This window comes from Artemia franciscana, unplaced genomic scaffold (genome assembly GCF_032884065.1).
Source record: "Artemia franciscana unplaced genomic scaffold, ASM3288406v1 Scaffold_2383, whole genome shotgun sequence".
NCBI classification, from domain to species: domain Eukaryota; kingdom Metazoa; phylum Arthropoda; class Branchiopoda; order Anostraca; family Artemiidae; genus Artemia; species Artemia franciscana.
In genome coordinates this window covers 1-27854 of record NW_027063279.1, presented here as the reverse complement: position 1 = coordinate 27854, position 27854 = coordinate 1, and the positions used below count along the sequence as shown (strand labels likewise).

At 34.8% G+C, this 27854-nt stretch overlaps 1 protein-coding gene across 2 annotated transcripts; it reads right to left on the bottom strand.

Annotated features, from left to right (window-relative positions):
* Positions 1 to 288: 288 nt before the first annotated feature.
* On the bottom strand, positions 289 to 27746 carry LOC136042893 (uncharacterized). Of its 2 annotated transcripts, XM_065727823.1 has the most exons (4): positions 27605 to 27746; positions 21288 to 21407; positions 11880 to 12359; positions 289 to 745 (listed from the first exon to the last, which is right to left on the bottom strand). In XM_065727823.1, exons 1-4 carry the CDS (start codon positions 27737 to 27739, stop codon positions 677 to 679), a joined length of 804 nt encoding a protein of 267 aa, XP_065583895.1. In that variant the 5' UTR covers positions 27740 to 27746; the 3' UTR covers positions 289 to 676. The 2 variants fall into 2 exon arrangements, with proteins under 2 accessions (XP_065583895.1, XP_065583896.1); XM_065727824.1 differs by lacking the exon at positions 21288 to 21407.
* Between the last annotated feature and the right edge of the window lie 108 nt (positions 27747 to 27854).

Below are 27854 nucleotides of genomic sequence, written 5' to 3'. Positions count from 1 at the left end.
TGAAAAATCTAAGTAAGGCCACAACCCATGAACATACAGATATATTGCCAATTTAAATTTATCAAAATCTCATGGAGATTAAGGGTTCGTAATCAAATATTCAGATTGCTCAATAAAACTAAAATCATTAGTTCGGATCATCACAAAAAATACTTCAAGATTCCAAAAACCCTAGACCCAAATAGTTAAACCAGTAGTTCGGGAGCTGCACACAGTTAGATATACATGTGCCTTCTAACTTCAACGATAAACTGCCTTCGATATACCTAAATAAAGACGTACTAAGATGCCAGAGGTTTAATTTAAAGAAACAAAAAATAACTGGATGAATGAGACAATAGTGAAACTAGTTTAATCACCTTCGAAAAGGCATCAATACATAACTAATGACAAAATTTCAAGATGTATGAATAAAAGGTGCCCCAAGAGGTTTTATTAGTTACAATATCTTAACAATGGAAGACATTATTCATTGTAGCAAACTACAAATGTTCCCAAGTCAACTAATGTTTGAGAAAATCATGATTTCATGATTTTAATGTGTGAGAAAGATTTGATTTACTCAAATCTTTGCTATTACAAGATCTAGTAAAATATCATTTCGCCTGATTATTTAAAATGTATATTAATTGCAATACTGTCGTCCCTTACCCACAGCATTACCAGAGCAAAAATATCAATTGTTTCTTCGGACGTCGAGACCAATGTGCTTTTTAACTTCAGGGACAAATTGTCTTGTAAATACCTAAAAAAAAGCAGATTATGAAGCCATACATTTAAAGTATAGGAACAAAATAACTGGTTGAATAACTCAATATTATGATCACCTTCTGAAATTCATAAATACTTATCACAAAGTAACTTATCACAAACTTCAAGAAATCATGACAAGATGTCAAGATATATCAATAAAAGATACCCGAAAATGGTATCTTGGTTACAATATCTTGAATATGGAAGAGGTAACATATTGGACAAAATAACAAATGATCCAGAGAAAATCACGCAAAAAATTAAATTATTTGAGAATTGGACTTTGGTTTACTTAAATTTTTGTTGCTAATGCAAAATAAAGTACAACATTATTTTGCTAATTATACCGACTAGACATGATTCCATTAATGTCATAATTTAACCACACTTAGTAATAACCGATATGGTATTTGGTTGTAAAATGGCTCATAAGTTGGCATGGTATTCACGTGATGGTAAGACAACAAACCTTATTGATTATGTTATTGTAAACCGAAGACTGGCAGGATAAATAAAAGATACCACGGAATATAGGAGTGCTGTTATTGATATTAAAAGTAAGGATCACCATCTAGTATTGTGTAGCGTTAATTTATTGCTGAAATTTTGGATGGGTAACTACCTCCCGTCAAGTTATGATGTTTGTAGACTCCAGGATGAAAATTTGGGAGAAAGTCTCAAGGAACAGCTGAATACTAAAATTGTGAGTTTAAAATTTGGAGTGAAAGATGGATGGAATAATTTTAGAAAAACAATTTGTGAAGTTACTGATGGTGTCACAGGAAAGGAAGTTAAGACTGCAGCTAGGAATATTAGTGAAAATCTTTATGAACTAAGGAGGTGTTAAATGCAGGCCAAGGATAAAATTGCCAAGGATCTGGAAGATGCAGCTAATCGGCATAATAGTAAAATATTATGCTGGCATATTAATAAATTGAGAGGGGTAGTCAATCCGGACTTGTCCCAGTTAAAGATAGAAATTGGGCCACAATTACTGATAAGGAAAGAGTTAAAGAGAGTGAGCAGAACATTTTGGGAATATGCTGAACTGAGATACAGTTGCAGGAAAGGATATAGAGAAAAATGAAAAAGTTTGTAATACCTTTGATGTGAAGAAAGATTTGTTTTGTGAGAAAGAATTAGTGACAGTACTAAAAGGACTGAAGAAAAAAAGGCTCCAGATGCCGGTAGTGTGGTATAGGAGTTTCTTAAATATGATGGTTCTGAGGTTAGAAATAAGTTACTGAAGATTATGAATGTGATTTTTCAAAAGGGGGAAGTACCCAACGATTTTAGGAAAACCTTAATTAAACCATTGTATAAGAAAGGTGATAAGAGTGAGTGTCGTAATTATCGAGGCATTAGTCATTATTAGTTAAATCGAAATTATCGTAATTATCGAGGCATTAGGTAGTAAATTATTAATAATATGGTACTTTTTAGACTGAAAGATGCCGTAGACAAAGTTTTAAGAGAAGAAAAGTGTTGATTTAGAAAAGGTAGAGAATGTGTCGACCAAATTTTTACTCTTAGGTTAATAATTGAGATTCGCCTTAGTTGTCAAATGTCTTTGGTTCTCAGTTTTATAGATTATGAGCAAGTGTTTAATTTTGTTGATAGAAGAGCTTTAGCAAAGGTCTTATCCTTAAAGGTATACCAAACAAAATCATTAAAGTGAGTAGTGATATGTAAGAGAATAATACTGCTGCGGTTATGGTAGAAAATGAGGTTAGCAGCTGTTTTTTTCTATTATTAAATCAGGAGTTAAGCAGGGCTGGTTTCTATCCCCCTTTATATGGATCATTTTGAAGGACTTAGTTTTAAGGAGCACAGGAAAGGCAATGGGAGACCACGGAATGAAATGGGGAGGAAAAATTCTCGTGGACTTAGACTATGCTGATGATTTAAGCATACTAGATGAAAGTGTGTGCAAAACGAATGAACCTTTAGAGGTTTTACGGGTTCAGGGTGCTAGCCTTAGTGACTAAGTCACTAAGGCTAGGAATAAGTGAAGACGAAAAGGTGACGTAGGGTAGCAAAAAGATTGATCAGGTGGGCAGCTTTACTTACCTTGGTAGTATCAAACAGTTCGTGGTAACGAACTGTAGTAAGGAGCGACCCGGCTCAATAGTAACCAAAACTCTAAAAAATAGAATTCTGATACCAAAAGTTGCATCAAAAGAATCGAATTTTAATGCTGATTTTAAACATATAAGTTTCATCATGATCAGTTATACCCATCAAAAGTTGCGAGCCTGAGAAAATTTGCTTCATTTTGGAAAATATGGGGAAACACCCCCTAAAAGTCATACAATCTTAACGAAAATCACACCATCAGATTCAGCGTATCAGAGAACCTTATTGTGGAAGTTTCAAGCTCCTATCTTCAAAAATGTGGAATTTCGCATTTTTTGCCAAAAGATAGATCACGGATGCGTGTTTATTTGTTTGTTTTTTTGTTGTTTTTTTTCCCAGGGGTGATCGTATTGACTGAGTGGTCCTAGAGTCTCGAGAGAGGGCTCATTCTAACGGAAATTAAAAGTTCTAGTGCCCTTTTTAAGTGACCAAAAAATTGGAGGGCACCTTTCTATGGAGAGACTTCTCATGGGGAAAGAGCATTTCAATGAAGGGGGCACAGGATTTTCTGGCTTTATTTGAAAAAACAATGAAAAAATACATATGAAAAGTTTTCTCTACTGAAAGTAAGGAGCAGCATCAAAATTTAAAACGAACAAAAATTATTACGCATATGAGGGGTTTACCTCCTCGTTATACCTCACTCTTTACGCTAAAGTATTTTTAGTAATTTCAACTATTTATTCTACGGCCTTTGTGATTCAAAGGTAATTCTTAAGGAATTGGGACATAATCTAAGCTTTAGTGTAAAGAGCGAGATATCGACGAGGGTTGAACCTCCTCATATACGCAATAAAAACATACGAATATAGAAGTTCGTTACGTAATTTAACTCGTAAGTTACATATATTTTTAACAATGAAAACGTTTGTAAAAAATTAAAGTTCTAGTTGCTTTTTTAAGTAATCAAAAACCTGGAGGGCAACTAGGCCTCCTCCTTCGCTTCTTTTTTCTCAAGATCATCCGATTAATTGAAATTAATTAATATACAAATTTCGTTTTAATTACTTATGTGCGGAGAGCCAAGATCAAAACATGCATTAATTCAAAGACGTCCAGAAATTAAATAAAAAAAAAGTTTTGTAACGGAAAGTAATAGTCAGAGCGCCAGATTCTGTATCTCGCTTATTTCGATTAGTACCCATGCCGGAAGGTACAAAAATGTTAAGGGTGGATCCCATGGTAGTCAACCATGCTGAAAACGAATATCGTAGGGCGCATGTTCGCCGTTGGGGCGTTTCTGAGATATAGGCCAAAAACACCAAATTTGGCCTATAATGGGGTTCAATGATTCTAAATTTTTATACAGATAAGATTGATCAAATCCAGCGTACTCTTACATTAATAGAAAGAAGAGACTTGGGGCTACACGAATATGATTTTTGTTTGTAAAAAAAATTAAAAATAGTATACTTTTTACTGCAGTTTAAAAAAAAGTCAGATTTTTGTCAACGAATTTCCAACAGAAAAGCTAAAAACTCGAGATTTGTTCAAGATAAAGTATTTTTTTATATTGGAAAAGAAAGCCCGTTTAATTCCGAACACATAGAGCTAAGAATAAAAGTTTAAGTTATTATATCTGGGGGTCTGCAACTTTTTTAGCGAGTGTACTCGATAATATGAATTTTGTTTAGTAACCTGCTACCTAGCGGGAGGTTGATTGATAAGCTAAGCAGAAGAAATTGATCAGCAGATGATGAAAAAGAAAAGTGAGTCAGGTAGGCCAAGATAAAAAAAAAACAAAAAAAAAAAACAATTACTTCAGGTTGATTCAACATGTGATTTTGACGCAAATACTGATTTGCTGATGGATGATAATGAAGAATATGACACAAATTTGGAAGATCAAAAAACAATTTTTAAAGAAATAGAATTTTTTAAAGCACTTTTGGTGTTGTAAAGTTGGCTGGAAAAATGAGTGTAAATTTTTTTTACAGAAGTAAGAGACTTAATGAAAGTAATTTACCAAATTAAATATCACAAGAAACTACGTGATACTGACTAATTTAGATTTATGAGGACTGATAAAAAGGCATGTTACATTGATCAATCAGATTTAGTATTGGAACTTCCAGTTCTAGTGAAAATGCTTGTCAAATGGAACATCTGTGATTTGAAATTGAATTGTCAATATTTAATCTAATATTTTGCTTTTCCTTCATGAAGCACCAAACAACCATGCAACAGTCAAAAAATCTCTGCGAACGTTCACGGCGATAAGTAAAGCTGTCGGATGTGACGATACGGTAGTGACGCAAGATCTCTTCATTTATCAACTAGCACAGGGAGTGAAAAGTAAATACCCGGATGACTTCAAAAAGGTAATCCTACGGATGGGAGGCTTCCACCTCCTGCTCAACTAGCTCGGCTACTACCAAGATATCAATGCCTACTGCATACTGTACGAGGTCTTGCTAGCCCTCTACTGGGAGTCCTTGGAAGAGTATTACTCCGAAGCACAAGAAGACTTATCCCGTCTGGACCAGCTGGGTAGTGCCATTGAGTTATTCAGGCCTTCATTGGCAAACGGTGCTAACACGCGTATTGCACTTCAGAAGGAAAACGATACCTTAATCACTTTGGCTCCCATAATGAATGGCTTCGAAACCCTTCGAAATGCGTCACCCACGTTTGCTTTCTGGCGGTAGATCTTGGAAATACTTGAAATAGCGATGCAATTCAATCATGCTGAACGAAACTGTGACTGGGAGTCTCATTTGACAGCAACTGCTCGGATTTTGCCATACTTGGTGGTGGCTGACCATCCTAGGTATACAGGATGTCTCATACAGTACCTATATGACATGCGAAGTTTGCCACAAACCTTTCTTGATGTACACAGAAGGCTCATGAAAGGATACTTCGCAGTGAAGAGAACACACACCGGGTTTACGGCCACATGTTCCGACAAGATACTGGAATGTACAGTGAACAAGGATGCAAGACGACGGCCGGAATAATAGGAGAACAAATGGATGAGAGAAAGACTGAAGCTTGGATTCTTACCTTACCGATTTCCGCTGCCATCAGCAATGGTTTCCTGCAAGTAGTCAACTTATCCACAGAGACACGATATCATGAAAACAATCAGTCGACGACGACGCGATTACAACTTTCACGAGATAGAGTTCGAGACATTTTCACTACATGTGGCAATCCGTTCAGCAGAGTGGACTTCGACCTAGTGAATATTGTGACGTCAGAAGTTGTGGTCGATGAGAAGATTGTTTCTGATATTACTTGCGTAGCCACAAAAAGGAAAAGAGGTGGTTGAGGACTTTCTGTGCAACAGGAAAGCCGATGTGAAAAAGGTTGTACTCCGAACTTTCCCTACAGAGAGAAAAACTCAGAAAGTGAATGGTGTCCCTAAAACCGATCTCCTGAGCTCTGAAGTAACAGCCTTAAAGAGAATCATTACTACTCAGTTGGGCTACGGCGAAGAAAAGGAGAAAGCCCTTGCAAAGATTCTCACAAAAGAGATTCTTCCTTTCCCTCCATCCATTTTTGAACATCTTCAGCAACAATCAGCCAAGACATCCTCTGGCTGAAAAATGAGGGCGGGGAACAAAGCTGTGCTGTTGAACTGGCTAAGAAAAAAAGGAGGACTTTCAGCTTGGCCGGCCACTTCGAAATCCAAAGAAACAACATCAGCTACAGTACACATCATTGACCTAATGTCCAAGATAAGGTCATATCGGCCTGCCAGGTTTGAAACAGTCAAATCCTTCGCGGAAAGACTGCTTCTATCATTGCTGAATTATCTTCCAGTGGGTATTCCTGAAGTCTACATTGTCGCACATCGGTACAACGGGCTGTTTGGGAAGCTCACGGAGAGTTGATCTCTATGAAATCAGCATGCAGTCTCCGACGAGAGAAAGGTAGGTAAAGGTAAAGGATACGGCATTAGGAAAGGGAAAAACCTCCAGATTTCCGCTCTTAGCACAATTGAAGAATGGGATGCCGTACTTGCAAGCTCAGTGTCTAAAAGCCGGCTCCTCGAAATTTTGTATGAAACCTGGGAGCAGATGAGTGATCAGCTTCCGAACGCACTCAACCTTTTTCTCTCAGGTGGGTTCAAGGAGAGATTCAAGGTGTCTCTGGTCAAGCGTGGCTGATGTCCAACTTCACCAGAACACTGTTACAACGAGGAATGCTTGTCCTCCAGCCACGAAGAGGCTGACCAACGCCTTATGACACATGCCAAGTACGCTAGCTGTTACGCTTGTAGGATCGTAGCATCGTTGTGCATGCCAACGACACAGACGTGGCAGTAGCCTGTGTTCATTTTTTGAAGAGCTTCAAGCTGAAGGACTGAGCGAACTTTTCTTGAAGTTCCCGACTTACATTATCCCAGTACACGAGCCGGCGGATGGAGTCCACTTGTCCAAAGAGGAGTAGATTATATTACCGTTCGTGCACTGTCTGCCAGGTTGTGGCACAACGAACTTTTTCTTCGGCGTCGGGAAAGCTTCTTTCTTAAACACTGCGTTGTTTCCAACTTTTGCCTCAAAAATGGTGTCTGTGAAGGAGCAGATCAAGGATGCAGAAGGGAAGCTTTCAGTCAACGCGTTTAGAGACTTTTATGACCTATCAAAATTCCTGGTCATTGTAAACAATACGGTAAACAGGCCGGATTCAATTCACTGGCCAGTGTAAGGGCTTACATTCGGTGCCACAAACAAGATGTGAAAAGACTTCCACCTTCTGACGACACCTTCGAGCCATGCATACGAAGAGTCATATTCGCTACATGGATAATCTTGTCGTCAGTACAGACTTGGCCAAGCATTCCAGATCCACTTCTCCTTGAATGGAAGATGGCTGAAGGGGGAGTAGATGTGGTCGTCTCAAACTGTAAAGAAGCATCAAGCCTGGAATCTTACTGCAGATGCAAAAGTGGAAGATGCAGGAAAGACTGTAGCTGCTCAAAAATGAAAGGATGCTGCAGCTTATGCTCCTGCCGCGGAACGAGAAGGGCATGCAGGGAGTCTGACCTTGCCCCATCTGAATTCTTGGAAGAAGAAAATGAGGAATATTTGTGAAAATTTTATTTGATACCTTTTACTTTTAATTACAACAGGTCCCTAATCAGTTACTATTACCCAATTTTACGGGCAGGCCGAGTAAGACAACTCCAATGCGCCGACTGAATCCATCTGTGAAGCAGAATTCTATTATGTAGTAAATAGCTCAGTCGTATTACTGGCAAATCATGCCCCAAAAAGGTAATTGCAGACGCCTTAGTACACCAGAAAACATATTCGTCCATTATAAAAAAAAAAAAAAAAAAAAAAAAAAAAAAAAAACTTGTTAGTCAACATTTTTTTAAACCTATTTTTATTTTTAAGTAAAATTAAAAAATTTTTAAACAGTTATGAAGTTTGAAGTATTCCTACCCTTTGAAGAAAAAAAAATATGTCCCTTTTCACGATACGGCTAGTGATCATTTCAGTGACACTACAAAAAAATCGCAGACCTTTTAAAAACAAAAATAGTTAATATGTTTTTAGCTCAAATTGTACGGAATTGAATGCACTTTCTTCTCGAATATGGAAAAAAAATTTTTTACCTTGAAGAAATTTCGAGTTTTTAGCCTTTCTTTGAGATATTTGTTGAATTTTACAGCACTTATTTTGAAACTGCAGTAAATAGAGATAAAAATAGTGTTTTCTTTCAATTTAAAAATCATATTCTTGTAGATCTAGATCTTTTCTTTCGATTGATATAACATTACACCAGATTCCTCAACCCAATAAGTCGCAAAAAAATCCTGATTCGTCACACTTAGTTATAGGCTAAATTTGGCGTTTTTGGCCTATATCTTAGAAACGCCCCAACGGCGAACATTCGCCCTACGATATTCGTTTTCAGCATGGTCGACTACCCTAGGATCCGTCCTCAGCATTTTTGTACCTTCCGGCATGGGTGGGTGCACGACACAGAATCTGGCGCTCTGACTATAAGGAGCGACATTAAAACTTAAAACGAACAGAGATTACTCCGTATTTGAACGGGGCTTTTCCTCCTCAACGCCCCGCTCTTTACGCTAAAGTTTCTTACTGTTTTAAAAAGTAGAGTTAAGAGAAAGGGTCAAACTTTAGCGTAAAGAGCGAGGCGTTGAGGAGGAAAAGCCCCGTTGATATACGGAGTAATTTCTGTTCGTTTTAAGTTTTAATGTCGCTCCTTACTTTCCGTTACAAAACTTGTTTGTTTACTTAATTATTAGTAAAGACGGTGTGATCAGTGAAAGATGTTAAAAGTAGAATAGCCAAGGCTCAGGGTGTTTTTTCACAGTTAAAAAAGGTTTGGAAGAATAGGAAAATTAGTCTGCAAACCAAGATGAGAATATTGGAAGCTTCAGTGATGACAGTGGTCAAATACAGCTTAGAAGCATGGGCGCTACAAAAAGTGGATTAAGATTTATTAGATGCTTTCCAGAGAAATTGCCAACGATCTGTTCTGGGCAACCGGCTAACTGACTGTATTTAAGCAGTAGGCTGTGCGGAAAATGTGGCTCAATCCCGCTTTCTAGAGCTATAATGAAAGGAAGGTTGGGATGGCTAGGCCGCGTTTTGCAGATGAAGGATGACAGATTGCCAAAGATCGTCCAAAGAACCGTCCAGGGCTTAGCAGAAGGCAGGTCGTCAGGGCTTAGCAGATGGCAGGTCATGAAACAGAGAAAAAATTACCGTTTCTGGATATTTGGATCCATAGAAAGAATAATAAACTAGTGTTTTCAATTTACCATAAACCAACTAATAACAACCGCTATTTATCTTTCACATCAAATCACCCGATCCAAGTAAAAAGGGGGGTAGTTATTTCTTTAGTGGATAGAGTATTAAATTTAGCTTCACCAGAATATATTAGTAGTGAATTAATTTTTATTAAGGATATTCTAGTAGGAAATGGATATCCCGAAAATATGATTTCTCAAATAATTGAAAAAAGGAAAAAAAGTTACTGGAACCTGTAAAATTAGAAGAAAATGGATCAAATCAAAAACCAAGTTACATAACTTTGCCTTATATCCCAAGGTTGTCACAGAAATTAAGGAAAGAATTAAAAAACCATAATATAAAAACAGCTTTTAAATCAGGACAAAATATAAGCTCATGGCTAAATAACGGAAAAGATAAAGTTCCAAGAAATATACAACAGGGGAAATACAAAATTCCATGCTCTTGTGGTAAATTTTATGTAGGTAGAACACAGCAGAATTTAAAAAATAGGCTACAACAACACAAAAATGCGATAGAATGCTCGCTAAGAAAGAATAAAAAACCTGATACTTTTGAATCCGCTATCGCGGATCACGTGTATAATTTTCCTCATCATAGTATTTTATTTGATCAGACAAAAATTATTGAAAGTCTGTAGGACTTTTACAAAGTTTCAGAGAAATTATAGAAATAAAAAAGATTATCTATGGGGGTATTAGTATCAATAGAGATGAAGGGGAATTTAAAATAAATTCAATTTATAATAGTTTAATTAAAGACCAGTCAAAAACTTCAATGAGTATTGATTTGCATAATTGTCCTGAAACAAGTAATAACCTTGCGAATGGAGGTCAAAGCATGGTCAATGCTGTAAGAAGTCAACGGACGGCAGCTAAAATAGCAAATGAAAAAATCCATTCAATATATATTTCATAATTGTGTTTCATTAACCTGTAAGATTTTGATTGGATTTGGGTGACCTCTTTTCGTATTGCTGCAAGTATTTATATTTTTCATTTTTAATAGATTCCCATTTATACATCGATTGTGGCAGAGGAAAGTGCCAATATAAACAATTAATTCAGTTTTTCTAAAGTTACAGTCAGTTGCGGGAGTGTTTTGTTTTTAAAATGTGAGTTTTTTGTTTTCTTATATATTTGATTGTTTATATTTTTTATGTTGGTTTAGTTGTCGTGGCATTTTTATAATGTCTTAAAAATAGTCTTAAATTGTTGTAATTTTCTCCTTTTTTGTTGTTTTTTTTTCCTTTGAGAAAGGCTCCCGGACGTGGGGCCGAAATATTCGGAGTATTTTTATTGTTAGCTAAAGTGTAGTTTTTATTTTATTTTGTTGTCACTGCTTTATAAAAAATTAAACCCGTTTTTTCTTCAATTATTTTTTTTTTTTAAACAACTGGTATTGTAAATTGTCTGAAGTAGTCAAAATCTAAAAAAAAAAATGTTGTACGAAGAAAAGCAACAGCGAGAAATAAAATGTGTCAAAATGGAAGCGAAGAGCAAAGACTCATGCGGTTAAAAAACAAGTGACACCGAATTTCAGAACGTGTTAAAAATGAAAGTGAAGAACAAGGACATAGCAATTAAACTATATTTGACAGTGATCATTAGAATTAGTCAAAATGAAATCGAAGAAGGAATTGTGTGGTTAGAAGACAAGCAACAGCAATCATCGGAACTTGTCAAAAATGAGAATGGAGAAGAAAAAAAATGCTAGGTTAAAAGATATTATTTAGGGAGCAGACTCCTATAGAACAGTCCAAGGATTGTACTCAAGGAGTGGTCGAGGCCAAAGGTCTCGACCAAGTCCAAGATTTTTGAATTAAAATGGAATAGATGTCTGGTTGTGCATCAAGTCATGGCTGATTGCAGAAAAGGTCAAGAAATATTGGTAGATTGTCATAGAGCTAATATAGTGATAGAATCTATAGTTTTCCAAATGTTTGATTAATTTGGCAAACGGGCAAACGGTGGAAGCATGCGGTTGCCTCTCTTATTGGACCACTACACAGCTTGTTATCTTTTAGCAAATCACATCTGCCAACCATTCCCTCCCTGGACTTCATTGTTAAAGCAAGATGTATATAAACGCTTAGTAATACCATCAGATTTCAAAGAAGAGTTCCCCAATACTTGTCAGCAGTCTTTAGGAAGATATCCTATTTTTTGTAACGTTAAAAAGCTCGAAAAGATTAAATGTCAGAGAGATAAAGATATGAAATTTGTATATAGATAATATTCTAACACTCACCTCTTGTAATTCACAAAAAATGCAAAAGATTACGTCTTTTAATATGATCCTCACTTCCTCAACTTTGCTAGGTTCAGGACTTGTAGTGTAGCTTCTTATGATCAATCTTTTTTCATCGTCAAACCTAATAAAACTAATTTTCTTTGATTCTGGAAGATAGTGGTCAAGAAATTCATTGTAAAGGCCTTTCAACTCTTCTACATTCAAACTCACATCAAGATTTCTTGCACGTATATAAAAATCAAAATAATGACTTTTTGAATTATTGGTACAATTCAAAAAACATTTAAATAAATCTGTCATTTTTACTGATTCGCAAATGATTTCAATTGTTGGTTCATAAATGTAGCCAATAATAATTTTCTTATCAACTCTAGAGATGGCTGATGCTAACTCACACTGGTTGAGACTGTCACAACTTTTGTTTATTCCACATTCAATGTCTTGCAATAAGAAGGTTGTCTGTCCAGCAAATGTTTCCTAGAAATAAAAGGAAAAAAATAACCTGTTTACAAAAGATGGGGAGATTTGATAATAATTTCTTATAAGCAGTATCCATCAGAAATAGAGTTCTTACTCTTTATTTACTCAAGTAACTTGAAGAAGTTACAAGTTACTCAAGTTTTTTTTCTTATAAAAAAAAAAAAAATGACCAAGGATTATCAGTTTAATGAATATATACTGACATTTCTTCCTTAGGGTTTTGAAAATTTTTATTTTTGAAAGTAGAAAGGTGAAAAAATTTCAAACTCATTTTGTTTTCAATAAAGTGCAAATTGTGTTCTGGTTTGAGAAGGCATGAGGGTTAATCAGCCCCACTCATGTTAGTTTTTACTCGTTTTGAGTTTGACTCGGCTATTCATTGTAATTTCTGTTCGTTTTGAGTTTCATTTATTTATTGATAGTGATTTGTGGTAGTTTTACGCTTGGAATATTATTTGGCTGTATTTTTGCTCATTCTCGACTTAATGGAGCTCTTTACTTTTGTTTGAAAGACTTGTCTCGTGGAATAAGTTTTTTTAAATAAATTCCTGTTCATTTTTTATTGATATAGTCTTTTTAATGGACAAAATAATGCTATATATCTTTTCAGTTTTTCTATAATAATCCATAGTATGGGCTTCTATTCGTATATCGGAGAAGCTTTTCAGTAATTTTTAGTCCTGACACAAACAGCATGTTCTCATTTAATTTTATAGCTTTTAGCTTTATTTTAAAGCAAAATTTAGTTTTAAATCATAATGAGCCAATTGCATAGTTGTGGGGGTTGACACGCATAATATCGCAAAAGACGTAGTTGCTGGACCGTTCTACTATGCTGAACAAAATGGCTGTCTCAAAATTTTGACTGGCTGTGTTTGGAAAATTAATGGGCTTAAAAGAAGGGCTGCTTAACCTCAAATCTCTTGCTACTCTTAAAAAGGGCATCATACACTCCCGCTGTAATTGGAGTGCAAGGGGGAGGTTTCCCACTTCATTTATCTAGTAAAAACATTTTATACAAGTAAAACAAAGTTAAAACTGTTTAAATGTGTTTTATTTTCAGTAAACGGCAAATTATGTTCTGGGCTTGAGAAGGCAGGGGGGTCGTCAGCCCTACTCATATTAGTTTTTGGTCGTTTTGAGTTTGATTTGGCTATTTACTGTATGACTTAGATACACAAAACACATTTAATATGTTTCAATCGTTTTAATTTTAATAATTTAAAAAAATATTAAAACCTTAAGGAATAAATATCAGTATATTTATACTAAACTGACCATCCACAGCCATTTTTTCTTTCAGTAGAGTGTAAATTATGTTTTGAGCTTGAGAAGCTGTTGGGGTTGTCCAGTAATTTCCAGACCTTTCAAATACGATGAATAAAAATACTATCTCAAAATATTGATTAGATGTTTATCAAAGATTGATGGGCGTGGAGGAGGCCTGGCTGTCCTTTAATCACTTTTGACTTACAAAAGAGGGACTAGTCCTTTCAATTTCCAATCAAATGAGCCTCTTTCGAAGTTTATACGACAACAAATGGTCATCTCAAAATTTCTATCAGATGCATTTTGGAAAAATACGAGGAATTGGGGGGAGGGATAGCCACCCTCACATTACTCTGAATCTGAAACAGGGCAGTAGAACTTCCGATTACCGATCCAGTAAGCCCGCTTCGAAGTTTTTACGATCACCCTTTCTATATATACCTTATATGCTCCAGGGCATAACTTACAATCCGTGCCATAATAGCTCTAGTGAGGGGAGGGCTGTCATACGAAAAGACAATAGCTGGACCTTTCAATCAAGTTGAACAAAACGTCTATCTCAAAATTATGATTGAATGTGTTTCAGGAAGTTTCGAAGTTTTCGAAGGAAGACCTTCGAAGTTTTTACAATGAAACTTCTTATATGGTCTTATATGTCCCCAGACCATAACTTACAATCCTTGCCTTTAGGGCTCTGGGGGATCTTCATCCACAAAGTTATAATTTCCGGGCCTTTTAATTTCTTTGAAAGAAATAGCTATATAAAATTTTTGGCGAAATGGTGGGCCTGTGATGGGGTTAGTTGCCCTCTGATTACTTTTGAATGTTAATAGAGGCACTAGCCGCTTGAATTTCCAATCGAATGAGCCCTTTTCGAGGAATCAGCGGCAACTCCTTTGATACGAAGTGCCCTGGTCTAAAAAAAAAAAAAAATAATAAAAAAGAATGTATTGTACCAACATTGTTTTATGCCGCGCTATCGCGCCACCTATGACTGTCATTTCCTGAATTTTGAAAGAAAATTAGTGTCTGCTTAATAAATAGAAACAAAATATATACTTTTTTAATTACGTAAGCCTCACTAAATTTGAGGGTCTCTGTTTCTCTCATGAATCTGGAAATGTTCCATTTGTTTTTTCAAAAATAAAATCTAGGAAAGTATGTTCCAGCTTTTAGTTTTCTTTCGTTTATTCGGATCTTTTATCAAAGCTATATAAAAAAAAAGGGAAATCGCCCATTCAATTCTGGATAATTTTGCCGCAAAAACTAGAAAAGTTTCTATGGGATAATACAGGGGGATTTTTATGGTATCGAACGGCCTTAAACATCAGAACGTTCTACCCGTAAACTTCTTTACAAAGTGAGGGGTAGATTCAAGGGCTGGCTTAGGAACAAATGCCCTCCCCTCCCCTCCGAGTGTCAAATCAAAACCAATTATAGTGTCAGAGGGGTGAAAATACCGAAAGGAGAGCCAAGTGCTTTCGGTGCAGCACATTCTAACAAACCACATCTTCTGTTAAAGTTTGTTTTTAATAAAGTCATGCATCTCAAACAGTACATTGTTTTATTTCCTCTACCTCATAACACGCGGGTTTTATGCAAAAAGTGCAGCAATTTTTTAATTAACTGACTCAGTCATGTATAAGACATTTAATCGTAAAAGATGATGGTCAAGTACCCCATTTAGACACACTTCTGATTTTGTTCGTAATTATTTTTGTTTAATCTTTAATTTTTGCTCCTAATTTTTAATTTGACTTTAATTCAAATGACTGCTTGACAATAATAATATTTTAATACAAAATATATGAGGAGCAAAAACTGACATCCCTCTTTTGAATTTAACCTAGCAATATAACTTAAAATTTTACCTAAATTCACTGAAACCTAACTTCCCAGTGAAAGTGACGAAGGTCAACTGAAATGTCATAAAAGATGATTAAGTGAAAGATTCTTTTCAATAGGTTTCAGTTTTTGCCATTCCATGTTATACACGAGTGGCTTTTGAGGGATTATGTTCCTTTTATTCGGGCTATTGAGAAATTGATTTTCTCTCTTTTTTTCTATTTCTTTTTTTATTGATTAACTCCATGGCTTTTTGTGTGTTTATAAGTGGAAAAAATAAAATTATTTTGATATTTTTGTAGATTAAATTAAAAATAATTTTTTAAACTGCAACTAAGGAATGACATCAAAACTTAAAACGCTCACCGCATATGAATAATTAAAACAAAATTTCCATATTATTTTTAATTTTTTTGTTAAATGGCTTTCTCATAGTTTTGGTCGAAAGATTTTGACAAAAAAAGGGTGGAGGAGGCCTAGTTGCCCTCCAATTTTTGGTTACTTCAAAATGCAACTAGATTTTTTTATTTTTTTCGAACGTTTTTGTTAGTAATAAACATGCGTGCCTTACGAATTAACTTACGTAGCGAATTTCTATATTTGTGTGTTTTTATTACGTATATGAGGGGTTTTGCCCCCTCGTCAATACCTCGCTCTTTACACTAAAGCTTGAATTTTGTCCCCAAATCCTTAAGAATGACCCCTGAATCACAAAGGCCAAAGAATAAATAGTTGAAATTACTAAAACTGCTTTAGCGTAAAGAGTAAGGTATTGTGGAGGAGACAAACTTCCTTATATATTTAATATTTTATGTTCGTTTGACTTTTAATGCTTCTCATTACTTCCAGTTGAAAGAAAAATATTTCCTTATTGTTTTTTTTTTAAATAATGATAGAAGACCCTCCGCCCTCTTCATGAAAATTCTCTTCCCTTTTGACAAATTCCTCCATGGAAAGATCCTCCCATGTAACCCCCTCCTCCCGGACCCATTCCCACCCCAATGCGAAAAAAAAACCCGAAAACCTCTGTATATTTCATAATAACCATTAATATATGTAACCAATGGTCGAAGTTTGTAAATAGCAGCCCCTCCCCCAGGGACTGTAGGGGATTAAGTCGTCCCCAAATACATAGTTATTAAGTTTTCGACTGCGCTGAACAGAATGGTTATCTCAAAATTTTGATCCAGTGACCTTTTGTTAAGAATTTATCACTTTTAAGGGGTGTTTCTCGCAATTTTCTAAAATAAGAGAAATTTTCTCAGGTTCGTAACTTTTGATGGATAAGACTAAACTTGATGAAACTACATTTAAAATCAGCATTAATATGTGATATTTTGATGTAAGTATTGGTATCAAAATTCCACTTTTTAGAGTTTCAGTTACTATTGAGCTGGGTCACTCCTTACTACAGTTCGTTACCACGAACTGTTTGACAGACATTACAAATATTTTTTAACATAGTTATTTTTGGATGTAATATGGTTCTAAGAGATTTAAAAAGAAATTAATATCCAGCGAAGCTGCCTACCCTAATAAGCACATTTGACAACTTTTTAATAAAGATAGATTTTTAAATTATTATATATTTCTTATAAATGATGTAATATGTTTTTTCTTCTAATATCTAGCCTTTTACTTCAAGTAACATGTATTATTCCCAAGAAACACAATTTTTTCAGGAGTTCAATGATTTTTAAGTCTTTTATAAATGTTCGTTTTATCAATTTCTTATATATCATTTTGCCTTCAATGTTTTGTCTATAATGATTTTAGATAATATTCGACTACCTATGTATTTGAAGGCGCAATAACTGCGTTCAGATATTTAAACCCTTGTCTTCCAGTAAAAATGCATACCCTAATGAACAACTTCGATACATTTATATATATATATATATATATATATATATATATATATATATATATATATATATATATATATATATATATATATACACCCTTTTTCACTATTTGACAAACAACCTTATTGTACGGTATTCTTATTTTGGTGAGTTTTTATGAATTATGGGATTTGTATATTCAGATATCTAAAGCTTTTGGCTTCGAATAGAACGTCTTGTCCCAAGAAATACATTTTTCTTTAGAAGATGTCCTTTATACATACATTAAATTAAAAAAAAACTAGTTTTTTTTACTGAAAGTAAAGAGCGAGGGATTGCGGAGGGGACAACCCATTTCATATACGGAGTAATTTCTGTTTGTTTTAAGTTTTAATGTCGCTCCTTACTTTCAGTCAAAAAAACTTTTTTATTTTATTTAATTTCTGAACGTTTTTGAATTAATGCATGTTTGATTTTGGCTCTCCGCACATAAATTATTAAAATGAAATTTGTATATTAATTCTTTTTTTTGGCAAAATGGCTTTCTCTTAGTTTTGGTCAGAAAATTTTGAGAAATAAGGGGTGGGGAAGGAGGCCTAGTTGCCCTCCAATTTTTAGGTTACTTAAAAAGGCAACTAGAACTTTTAATTTTTACCGAACGTTTTTATTAGTAAAAAATATACGTAACTTAAGAATTAACTTACGTAAGAAACTTTTATATTCTTATATTTTTATTATGTATACAAGGGGATTTGTACCCTCGTTAATACCTCGCTCTTTACACTAAATCGTAAGTTTTATCCCAATTCTTTAAGAATGACCCCTAAATCGGAAAGGCCGTATAATAAATAGTTGAAATTACTAAAAATACTTTAGCATAAAGAGCGAGGTATTTATCTCCTCCTAAATACCTCGCTCTTTATGCTAAAATATTTTTAGAACCCCTCATATGCGTAATAATCTCTGTTCGTTTTAAGTTTCAATACTACTCCTTACTTTCAATTGAAAAAAAGTGTTCATGTTTATTTTTTCATTGTTTTTATATAGCAATGCTAGAAAATTCAGCGCCCTTTTCATTGATTTTTTCTTCCCCCATGATATATCCTCCAAAGAAAGATCCTCCCAGATAGCCCCCTCCCTCAACCCCACCCCCCAAACCAAAAAAAATCCCCCTGAAAACGTCTGCACATTTCCCAATAACGATTATTGTATGTAAACACTGGTCAAAGTTTGAAACTTACAGCCCCTCCCCCAGGGATTGTGGGGGAGTAAGTCATTCCCAAAAACATAGTTATTATGGTTTTCGACTATGCGGAACAAAATGACTATCTCAAAATTTTTATCCGTTGACTTTGGGGAAAATGAACGTGGGAGGGGGCCTAGGTGCCCTCCAATTTTTTAGTCACTTAATAAATGGCACTAGAACTTTTCATTTCCGGTAAAATGAGCCCTATTGCGACATTCTAGGAGCACTTGGTCGATACGATGAACCCTGGGGAAAAGAAAAGAAAAACAAAAAACAAATAAACACGAACCCGTGATTTGTCTTCTGGCGAAAAATACGAAATTCCACATCTTTGTAGATAGGATTTTTACTATAGGGTTCTTTGATACGCCAAATGTGATGGTGTAATTTTCGTTAAGATTCTATGAATTTTAAGGGGTGTTTCCTCCTATTTTCCAAAATAATGCAAATTTTCTCAGGCTCTTAATTTTTGATGACAGAGACTAAATTTGATGAAACTTATATATTTAGAATCAGCATGAAAATCCAATTCTTTTGATGTATCTTTTAGCATCAAAATTTCGTTTTTTAGAGTTTCGTTTACTATTGAGCCGGGTCGCTCCTTACTTCAGTTCGTTACCACGAACTGTTAGATTTAAAACAATTAAAACAATTACTCCGCATATGAAAAGGGTTGTCCCCTCCGCAATCCCTCAATCTTTACGCTAAAGTTTGACTCTTTGCCACAATTCTACTTTTTAAAACAATTAAAAACTTTAGCGTAAAGAGCGAGGGATTGCGGAGGGGACAACCCATTTCATATACGGAGTAATTTCTGTTCGTTTTAAGTTTTAATGTTCGCTCCTTACTTTCAGTTAAAAAAACTAGTTTTTTTATATTTAATTTCTGAACGTTTTTTAATTAATGCATGTTTGATTTTCGCACTCCGTCCATAAATTATTAAAAGGAAATTTGAATATTAATTCTTTTTTTGGCTAAATGGCCTTCCCTTAGTTTTGATCGGACGATTTTGAGAAATAAGGGGTGGGGAAGGAGGCCTACTTGCCCTCCAATTTTTCGGTTACTTAAAAAAGCAGCTAGAACTTTTAATTTTTAACGAACGTTTTTATTAATAAAAAATGTACGTAACTTAAGAATTAGCTTACGTAACAAACTTTTTTATTCTTATATTTTTAATTATATATATATGAGGAGGTTTGTCCCCTCGTTAATAACTCGCTCTTCATACTAAATCTTAAGTTTTGTCCCAATTCTTTAAGAATGACCCCTGAATCAGAAATGCCGTAGAATAAATAGTTAAAATTACTAAAAATACTTTAGCATAAAGAGCGAAGTATTTATCTCCTCCTAAATACCTCGCTCTTTATGCTAAAGTTTTTTTTAGAACCCCTCATATGCGTAATAATCTCTGTTCGTTTTGAGTTTTAATGTTACTCCTTACTTTCAATTGAAAAAACTTTTTCATGTTTATATTTTCATTGTTTTTTTAATAGTAATGCTAGAAAATCCTGCGCCCTTTTCATTGAATTTCTCTTCCCCCATGAAATATTCCTCCAAGGAAAGATCCTCCCACATAGCCCCCTCCCCTCAACCCCACACCCAAACCAAAAAAATCCCCCTGAAAACGTCGGAACACTTCCCAATAACCATTGATGTATGTAAACATTGGTCAAAGTTTGTAACTTGCAGCCCCTCCCCCAGGGACTGTGGGGTAGTAAGTCATCCCCAAAGACATAGTTATTATGGTTTTCGACTATGCGGAACAAAATGGCTATCTCAAAATTTTGATCCGTTGACCTTGGGTAAAAATGAGCGTGGGAAGGGGCCTAGGTGCCCTCCAATTTGTTTGGTCACTTAAAAAGGGGACTAGAACTTTTCATTTCCGTTAGAATGAGCCCTCTTGCAACACTCTAGGACCACTTGGTCAATACGATGACCCCTGAAAAAAAAAAAAAAAAAAAAAAAAAAAAAAAAACGCACCCGTGATTTGTCTTCTGGCAAAAAAAATGAAATTCCACATTTTTGTAGATTGGACCTTGAAGTTTTATTCTCCAGGGTTCTCTGATACGCTGAATTCGATGGTGTGATTTTTGTTAAGATCCTATGACCTTCAGGGGGTATTTCCCCTATTTTCCAAAATAAGGCAAATTTTCTCAGGCTCGTAACTTTTGATGGCAAAGACTAAATTTAATGAAACTTATATATTTAAAAGCAGCATAAGTATCCGATTCTTTTGATGTATCTTTTAGCATCGAAATTCCGTTTTTTAGAGTTTCGTTTACTATTGAGCCGTGTCGCTCCTTACAACAGTTCGTTACCACGAACTGTTTGAAAAATTGTTTATTTGTAAAAAAAAAAGGATAATGTTGTCTAAACACCGTCTTATTTTTTTTTTATTTTTTTTTTAGACGAACTTAATGAAGCCGGTAACAGCTGGTTTGAGGAATTTTTTTTTCGGCTCATTAAGTCATTAGTAGAAGAGGAGTTTGAGCGTAATCTACAAGTAATTAAGAAAGATGGCCTTTTTTTCTGCTTATGAAGGTATTTAAAACCTTTGACTGCCAGTGAAACCACATACTCTAAAATAGACGACATATTTTTATATAACTGCCATTATATAAAAATATTATACATATTTCTTCAATGCGATTTATTTTTCTAAATAAGACAATATTTAGTTTCTAATATCTCAATTTTTTCGTTTTAAATTAAGCTTCTTACCTCAAGGAGTCTTCTTCTACGACATTGTCTCATTTTTATAACGCACGAAAAGAGTATCATAAGTCCGATAGCAGCAAATATGAAGATCTCGACTGTCGGTGGCATTTTCATCAAATAGTCCTGGATAAAAATTCACAAGTATTAATAGTTTTAAGTTAAATCAAACTCTAAGTATATGGTAACATGTTTCAAAAAGGTTGAAATTAACTGTTTCAGTTTGGTTGTGAAATCGATTGATATCTTTTGCGTTAAATTTTCATAGACATGAAAACAAAATACTTTTCAACCCTCTGGCATAACTTAAGGTTAATTCATGCCAGAAAATAATTTTATTTATCTTATTTATTTTGAAATGGCGAAATTTTAAATGCACTAGAGCAACACCACATTTTCCTCAGCATTACAATATTTAATTCCTAAATTTCATTTCCAATGTTTTTTTATCTCATTACCAAAATAATAGGTTGTGAAGGTTTTCAAATGACCTGTTTAAGAAATTTGATTTCAATATTCTTATATATATTTTTTAGTGTTTGTTTCTTACCCTATATGAGTTAACTTAATTAGGCCCAAATTTCTATCCTTATTTTAATTCTTATCTTAAATCTGATCGTTGTGGATAAGCTATTGCATTAAAAGTTTTCAAGAGAGAGAAAAAAAAATGACATATTCATTCCTTAGTTAGATAATTTTTAGTTTTATGCATACCAATAGATCAGTATAATAACTGGTATTTCAAACAAATCGAGACAGAGACTATTAACACAGGCGGGTGAATAAAAAGAGGTGGTGTGGATCAGCTACAATGCATCTGCATTCCCACTCTTGATACAGACTTGGAAATGAAACTTAAGGAGTATGTCTGAGCACAAAATTTTCCTATTTCTGTAAGGTTTTGACTTCTGCCCACAAAAATATCAATTTCTGGTGAGACATGTAAAAGCCTCCGACTGCTTTAGAAGCATTTTGAAGTGCCCATCCTAGATTATTATATAGTATCGCATGCCTTATCTTCCTGCCAACCGGCTCCGAGGTTTTTCTCACAGAATCTATGATATAACTGAAAACAGTATCTCATCAGGGCTGCCAACAGCGGTAAAATTGTACCATTTTGGTATATTTCAAATTTATTTTCGATAAATTTCAAATATATTTTTCTAGAGTTTGTTTCTTACCCTATTTGAGTTAACTTGGTCCAAATTTTTATCCTTATTTTAATTCTTATCTTAAACCTGATCGTTATGGATAAGCTATTGCATTAAAAGTTTTCATGAGAGAGAGAAAAAATGACATATTCATTCCTTAGTTTGATAATTTTTACTTTTATGCATACCAATAGATCAGTATAATAACTGGTATTTACAACAAATCGAGACGGAGACTATTAAGACAGGCGGGTGAAAAAAAAGAGGTGGTGTGGATCAGCTACAATGCATTTGCATTCCCACTCTTGATACAGACTTGAAAAAGAAACTCCGAGGTTTTTCTCACAGAATCTATGATATAACTTAATTGAAACCAGTATCTCATCAGGGCTGCCAACAGCGGTAAAATTGTACCATTTTGGTATATTTCACCTCTAAAAGTACATTCTGGTACAATCACAAATTTCCTGGTACATTTTACAAAACGTGGTACAATAAGGAGGTCTCCCACAGATCTTTGAAAGAAGATATCAGGTAACTTTGTTCTCTTTATTGTAATGTAATTTTCCGATCGTCCACGTGTTGCGCGTAGTAAAAAAAAAAATCGTCTTGCCCGTAACACAACACGCAAAAAAATAGATATGGTACAATTTATTGATCGGTGGTACAATTTTAGGGCGTTTTATGGTACTTTTTCTTCCGAAGCGTTGGCAGCGCTGTACCTCATTGCAATCTGAGCAGAATGGATTAGCTTCGTTGCGCATATTTATAGGTAAGAGCATTGACAAATAACTATTAGCTGATTTTTATCATAGGCGTGTCCCCTTAACACTCGCACATCAAACTACAAAGACTAAAACAGGGGCTCATCTTTCAAAATCAACAAAAAAAAAATATATTTGTGGAGGTCAGTTAAGAAAAAGAGAAATTTTGTTTGATCAACTTGAAAAGGAACAGCAGATTTTCAACAAGGCATTTGAACTCATGAGTCAGCTGACTCAAAGTCAATGTTTGAAAATCGGGGACACAATCATTTGAATGAGAGAGAGCAGTGGAACTAAGTTTATTTTTTTAATGCTTTCGAACCAAATACCTGAACAAATCAGGACAGTTCCTTATTTTATCTCGACAATTTTTTACTTGTTGTTATGCGTTTGCTTGCCTTCCCTGCTTCACCTGCCTTTTTTCTCAATCCTTTTTCTTCTTTGTCTCTTCTGTGTATATCTTCTAATCCTTGATCTGTTTATTTCGACAGTTCACTATATTTTTAATTTTGTTCGATACCATCAAACCCATTTTACGAATCTCTGCGTCGGCTGACAGTTTCAAAGAAAAAAAGCCCATTGTCAGATATTTCCAGCACTACAAGAAACTTCCACAGTAGTTTTGGTAAAAATGAATAAATGCTCTGAAATGGGTCAACAGTTTGCAAAGATAACGAGAGACTACTTTAAAATAAAGAAAACGTATGATAATGCTGTCGATTCAATGTATACACAGCATAATTAAGATGCATCCTATGTCGGCAAAGTTTTGAATCAAGGTTAAACGCCGTAAAATTATCAATAATATTTTTTTTATTTGTTTTTAATGTTATCCAAGCAGATTCTTTCTCTTAGCTCTACTTTTTAAAACATTAAAAAAAAACTTTAGCGTAAAGTGCGGGGCGTTGAGGAGAAAAAGCCCCTTTCATATTCGGAGTAATTTCTGTTCGTTTTAAGTTTTATTGTCGTTCCTTATTTAATTTAGTTTCTGAGTGTTTTTGAATTAATGCATGCATTGATTTTGGCTCTCCGCACATAAATAATTAAAACGAAATTTGCCTATTAATATTTTTTTTAGCTAAATGGCTTTCTCTTCGTTTTAATTGGAAGATTTGGAGAAAAAAGGAGCGGGAGGGGAGGCCTAGTTGCCCTCCAATTTTTTGGCTACTTAAAAAGGCAACTAGAACTTTTAATTTTTTACAAACGTTTTCGTTGCTAAAATATATACTTAACTTACGAATTCACTTATGTAACGAACTTCTATATTCGTATGTTTTTATTACGTATATGAGGGGGTTCACCACCTCGTCAATACCTCGCTCTTTACACTAAAGCTTAAAGTTTGTCCCAATTCCTTAAGAATGACCCCTGAATCACAAAGTCTGTAGAATAAATAGTTGAAATTACTAAAAGTACTTTAGCGTAACGAGCAAGGTATCTAGGAGGAGATGAGCCCCTCATATGCGTGATAATCTCTGTTCGTTTTAGGTTTTAATGCTGCTCCTTACTTTCAGTTTTCAGTTACTTTTCATATTTGTTTTTTCATCGTTTTTTTAAAATAATACTAGAAATTCCAGCGCCCCCTTCATTGAAATTCTCTTCCCCCATGACCAAATCCTCCATGGAAAGATCCTCCCACTTAACTCCCCTCCTCCCCACTGCAAACCAAAAAATCCCCCTGAAAACCTCTGTACATTTCCCAATAACCATTACTATATGTAAACACTGGTCAAAGTTTGTAACTTGCAGCCCCTCTCACGGAGACTGTTGAGGAGTAAGTCGTCCCCCAGGAAATGGCTATTAGGTTTTCGACTATGGTGAGTAAAATGACTATCTCAAAATTTTGATCTGATGACTTTGGGGGGGGAGGAATGAACGTAGGAGGGGGCCTAGGTACCCTCCAATTTTTTGGTCACTTGAAATGGGCAATTTATTTTTCGTGTTATAATCAACCCTCATGCGAAATTCTAGGACCACTGAGTTGATACGATCACCCCTGGGAGAAAAAAAAAAATAAATTAAAGACGCATCCGTGATCTGTCTCCTGGCAAAAAATTCTGGCTAAAACATTGTATTATTTTCTTTTTATATTTTTCTTTTTTCTCCTAGGACAGCAGAACGGAAGTGTCTGCCAAAATATTGTGTTTTTTCTGGTTTTCAGTGGCTGAAATTTTTCGTCGTTTTTTTCTGTTTTGCCGTTTTTTCTTCTCGCTGGCTCCCCAACAAGTCATGGTAAGACCTGATAACTAAAAATTGAGCTGTTCAGAATATTTGTGCATCCCAAAAGCGTAGTTATAAGACTTATTCTTTGTCCAAGTTAAATTTAATTGTGATTAAATAAAAAAAAACTCGTTTCTTAAACTGCAAGTAAGGAGCAAAATTAAAACGAACAGAAATTATTCCGTATATAAAAGGGGTTGACCCCTCCTCGACACCTGGCTCTTTACGCTACAGTTTGACTCTTTCTCTCAACTCTACCTTTAAAAAAAACGTAAAGAGTAGCGTAAAGAGTGAGGCGTTGAGGAGGGGTCAACCCCTTTTATATATGGAATAATTTCTGTTCGTTTTAAGTTTCAATGTCGCTCCTTACTTGCAGTTTAAAAAACTGTTTTTTGTATTTAATTTCTGAACGTATTTTACTTAATGCATATTCTGATTTTGGCTCACCGCACATGCCTAATTTAAACGAAAGTTACATATTAATTTTTTTGGCTAAATTGCTTTCTCATAGTTTTCATCGGATGATTTTGATAAAAAAAAGGATGTGGGCGAGGAGGCCTAGTTGCCCTCCAATTTTTGGCTGCTTAAAAATGCAACTAAATTTTTTTATTTTTTACGAGCGTTTTTGATAAAAATAAACATACATACCTTACGAATTAACTTACATAATGAATTTTTATATTTGTGTATTTCTATTACGTATATGAGGGGGTTCGCCCCCTCATCAATACCTCGTTCTTTACACTAAAGCTTGAATTTTGTCCCAAATCTTTAAGAATGACCCCTGAATCACAAAGGCCTTAGAATAAATAGTCGAAATTTCTAAAAATACTTTAGCGTAAAGAGCAAGGTATTGTGAAGGAGACGAACCCCCTTATATACGTAATATTTTACGTTCGTTTTAAGTTTTAATGCTGCTCATTACTTTCAGCTGAAAAAAAATTATTTATTTTCTTATTGTTATTTTTATTAAATAATGCTAGAAAATCCTGCGCCCCCTTCATGGAAATACTTTTCCCTCATGAAAAATTTCTCCATGGAAAGATCGTCCCAAGTAACTTCCTCCCCGCGACCCAGCCCCATTCCAACACGAAAAAATCCCCCTGAAAACGTCTGTAAACTTCATAATCAACAAATGCTATACGTAAACAATGGTTAAATTGTGTAACATGTAGCCCCTCCTCCAGGGACGGGGGGGGAATATAAGTCATCCCCAAAGACATATTTATTAGGTTTTCAACTAAGTTTAACAGAATGGCTATCTCAAAGTTTTGATCCGATGACTTTGGGTAAAAATGTGCATGGGACGGGGACTAGGTGCCCTCCAATTTTTTGGTCACTTTAAAGGGCCACTAGAACTTTCAATTTCCGTCAGAATGAGCCCTCTTGCGACATTTTATAACTACTGGGTCGATACGATCACCTCGGAAAAAAAATACAAAAACAGGATCCGTGATTTGTCTTCTGAGAAAATATAAAAAATTCCACATTTTTGCTGATAGAATCTTGAAAATTATACAGTAGGGTTTTCTGATATGCTGAATTTGATGGTGCAATTTTTGTTAATATTCTATGACTTTTAGGGAATGTTTCCTCCCATTTTCTAAAATGAGACAAATATTCGGCAACTTTTGATGGGTAAGACTAAACTTGATGAAACTTATATATTTAAAATCAGCATTAAAATTTAATTCTTTTGATGTAACTAATGGTATCAAAACTCCGTTTTCTAGAGTTTCGGTTACTATTGAGCCGGGTCGCTCCTTACTACAGTTCGTTACCATGAAATGTTTAATCCAACAACAAGTTTTGCTGGGTCTCTTTATGACGAAGTTTTAGGGATCTCTCTCATGTCGAAACTTTGTAATGAGTGTGTTATAATTTCTCTTGAAGAAAAATTCTTCTGAAGGAAACCAACTTACAAGTTTCCAACGCTTCCCGACTACAGCATTTAATCAAGGCAAAAAAAACAAAGCCAATTTTTTGCTCTTGAAACAATTGTGGGCGAAGTTTCAAGTCAGAGTCAAATTTTGTTTTGTTCAATGAATAGACTCATTATAATACTACACATAAAGGTAGAAAATAATATTATGTCATAATTAGTTTGAGCGAATCATTCTAAGTAGAGTCACACAATTTTTCAAATTCATCGTGAGATAAAAAAGGAAGAAGGCTTGCTAAAACTTACCAGCAGGACTGCAATACGTAGAAACACCAGTTTGAACGGCTTTAATACTATCTTCAAAAGCATTGCATCAAATGTTCTAGCAATATGACTTTCCTGACTGCTCTGCAATATCCTGAAACACAAGGATCGTTTCATTAGACACAAAGTAGCCCCTATCCAAGACAACACAAAGTAGCTAACTAGAATTTTACTCGAAAGAACTTAAGCTTAGGGCACACTTACCTTCCCATCCTATAATTCCACCCTTTTA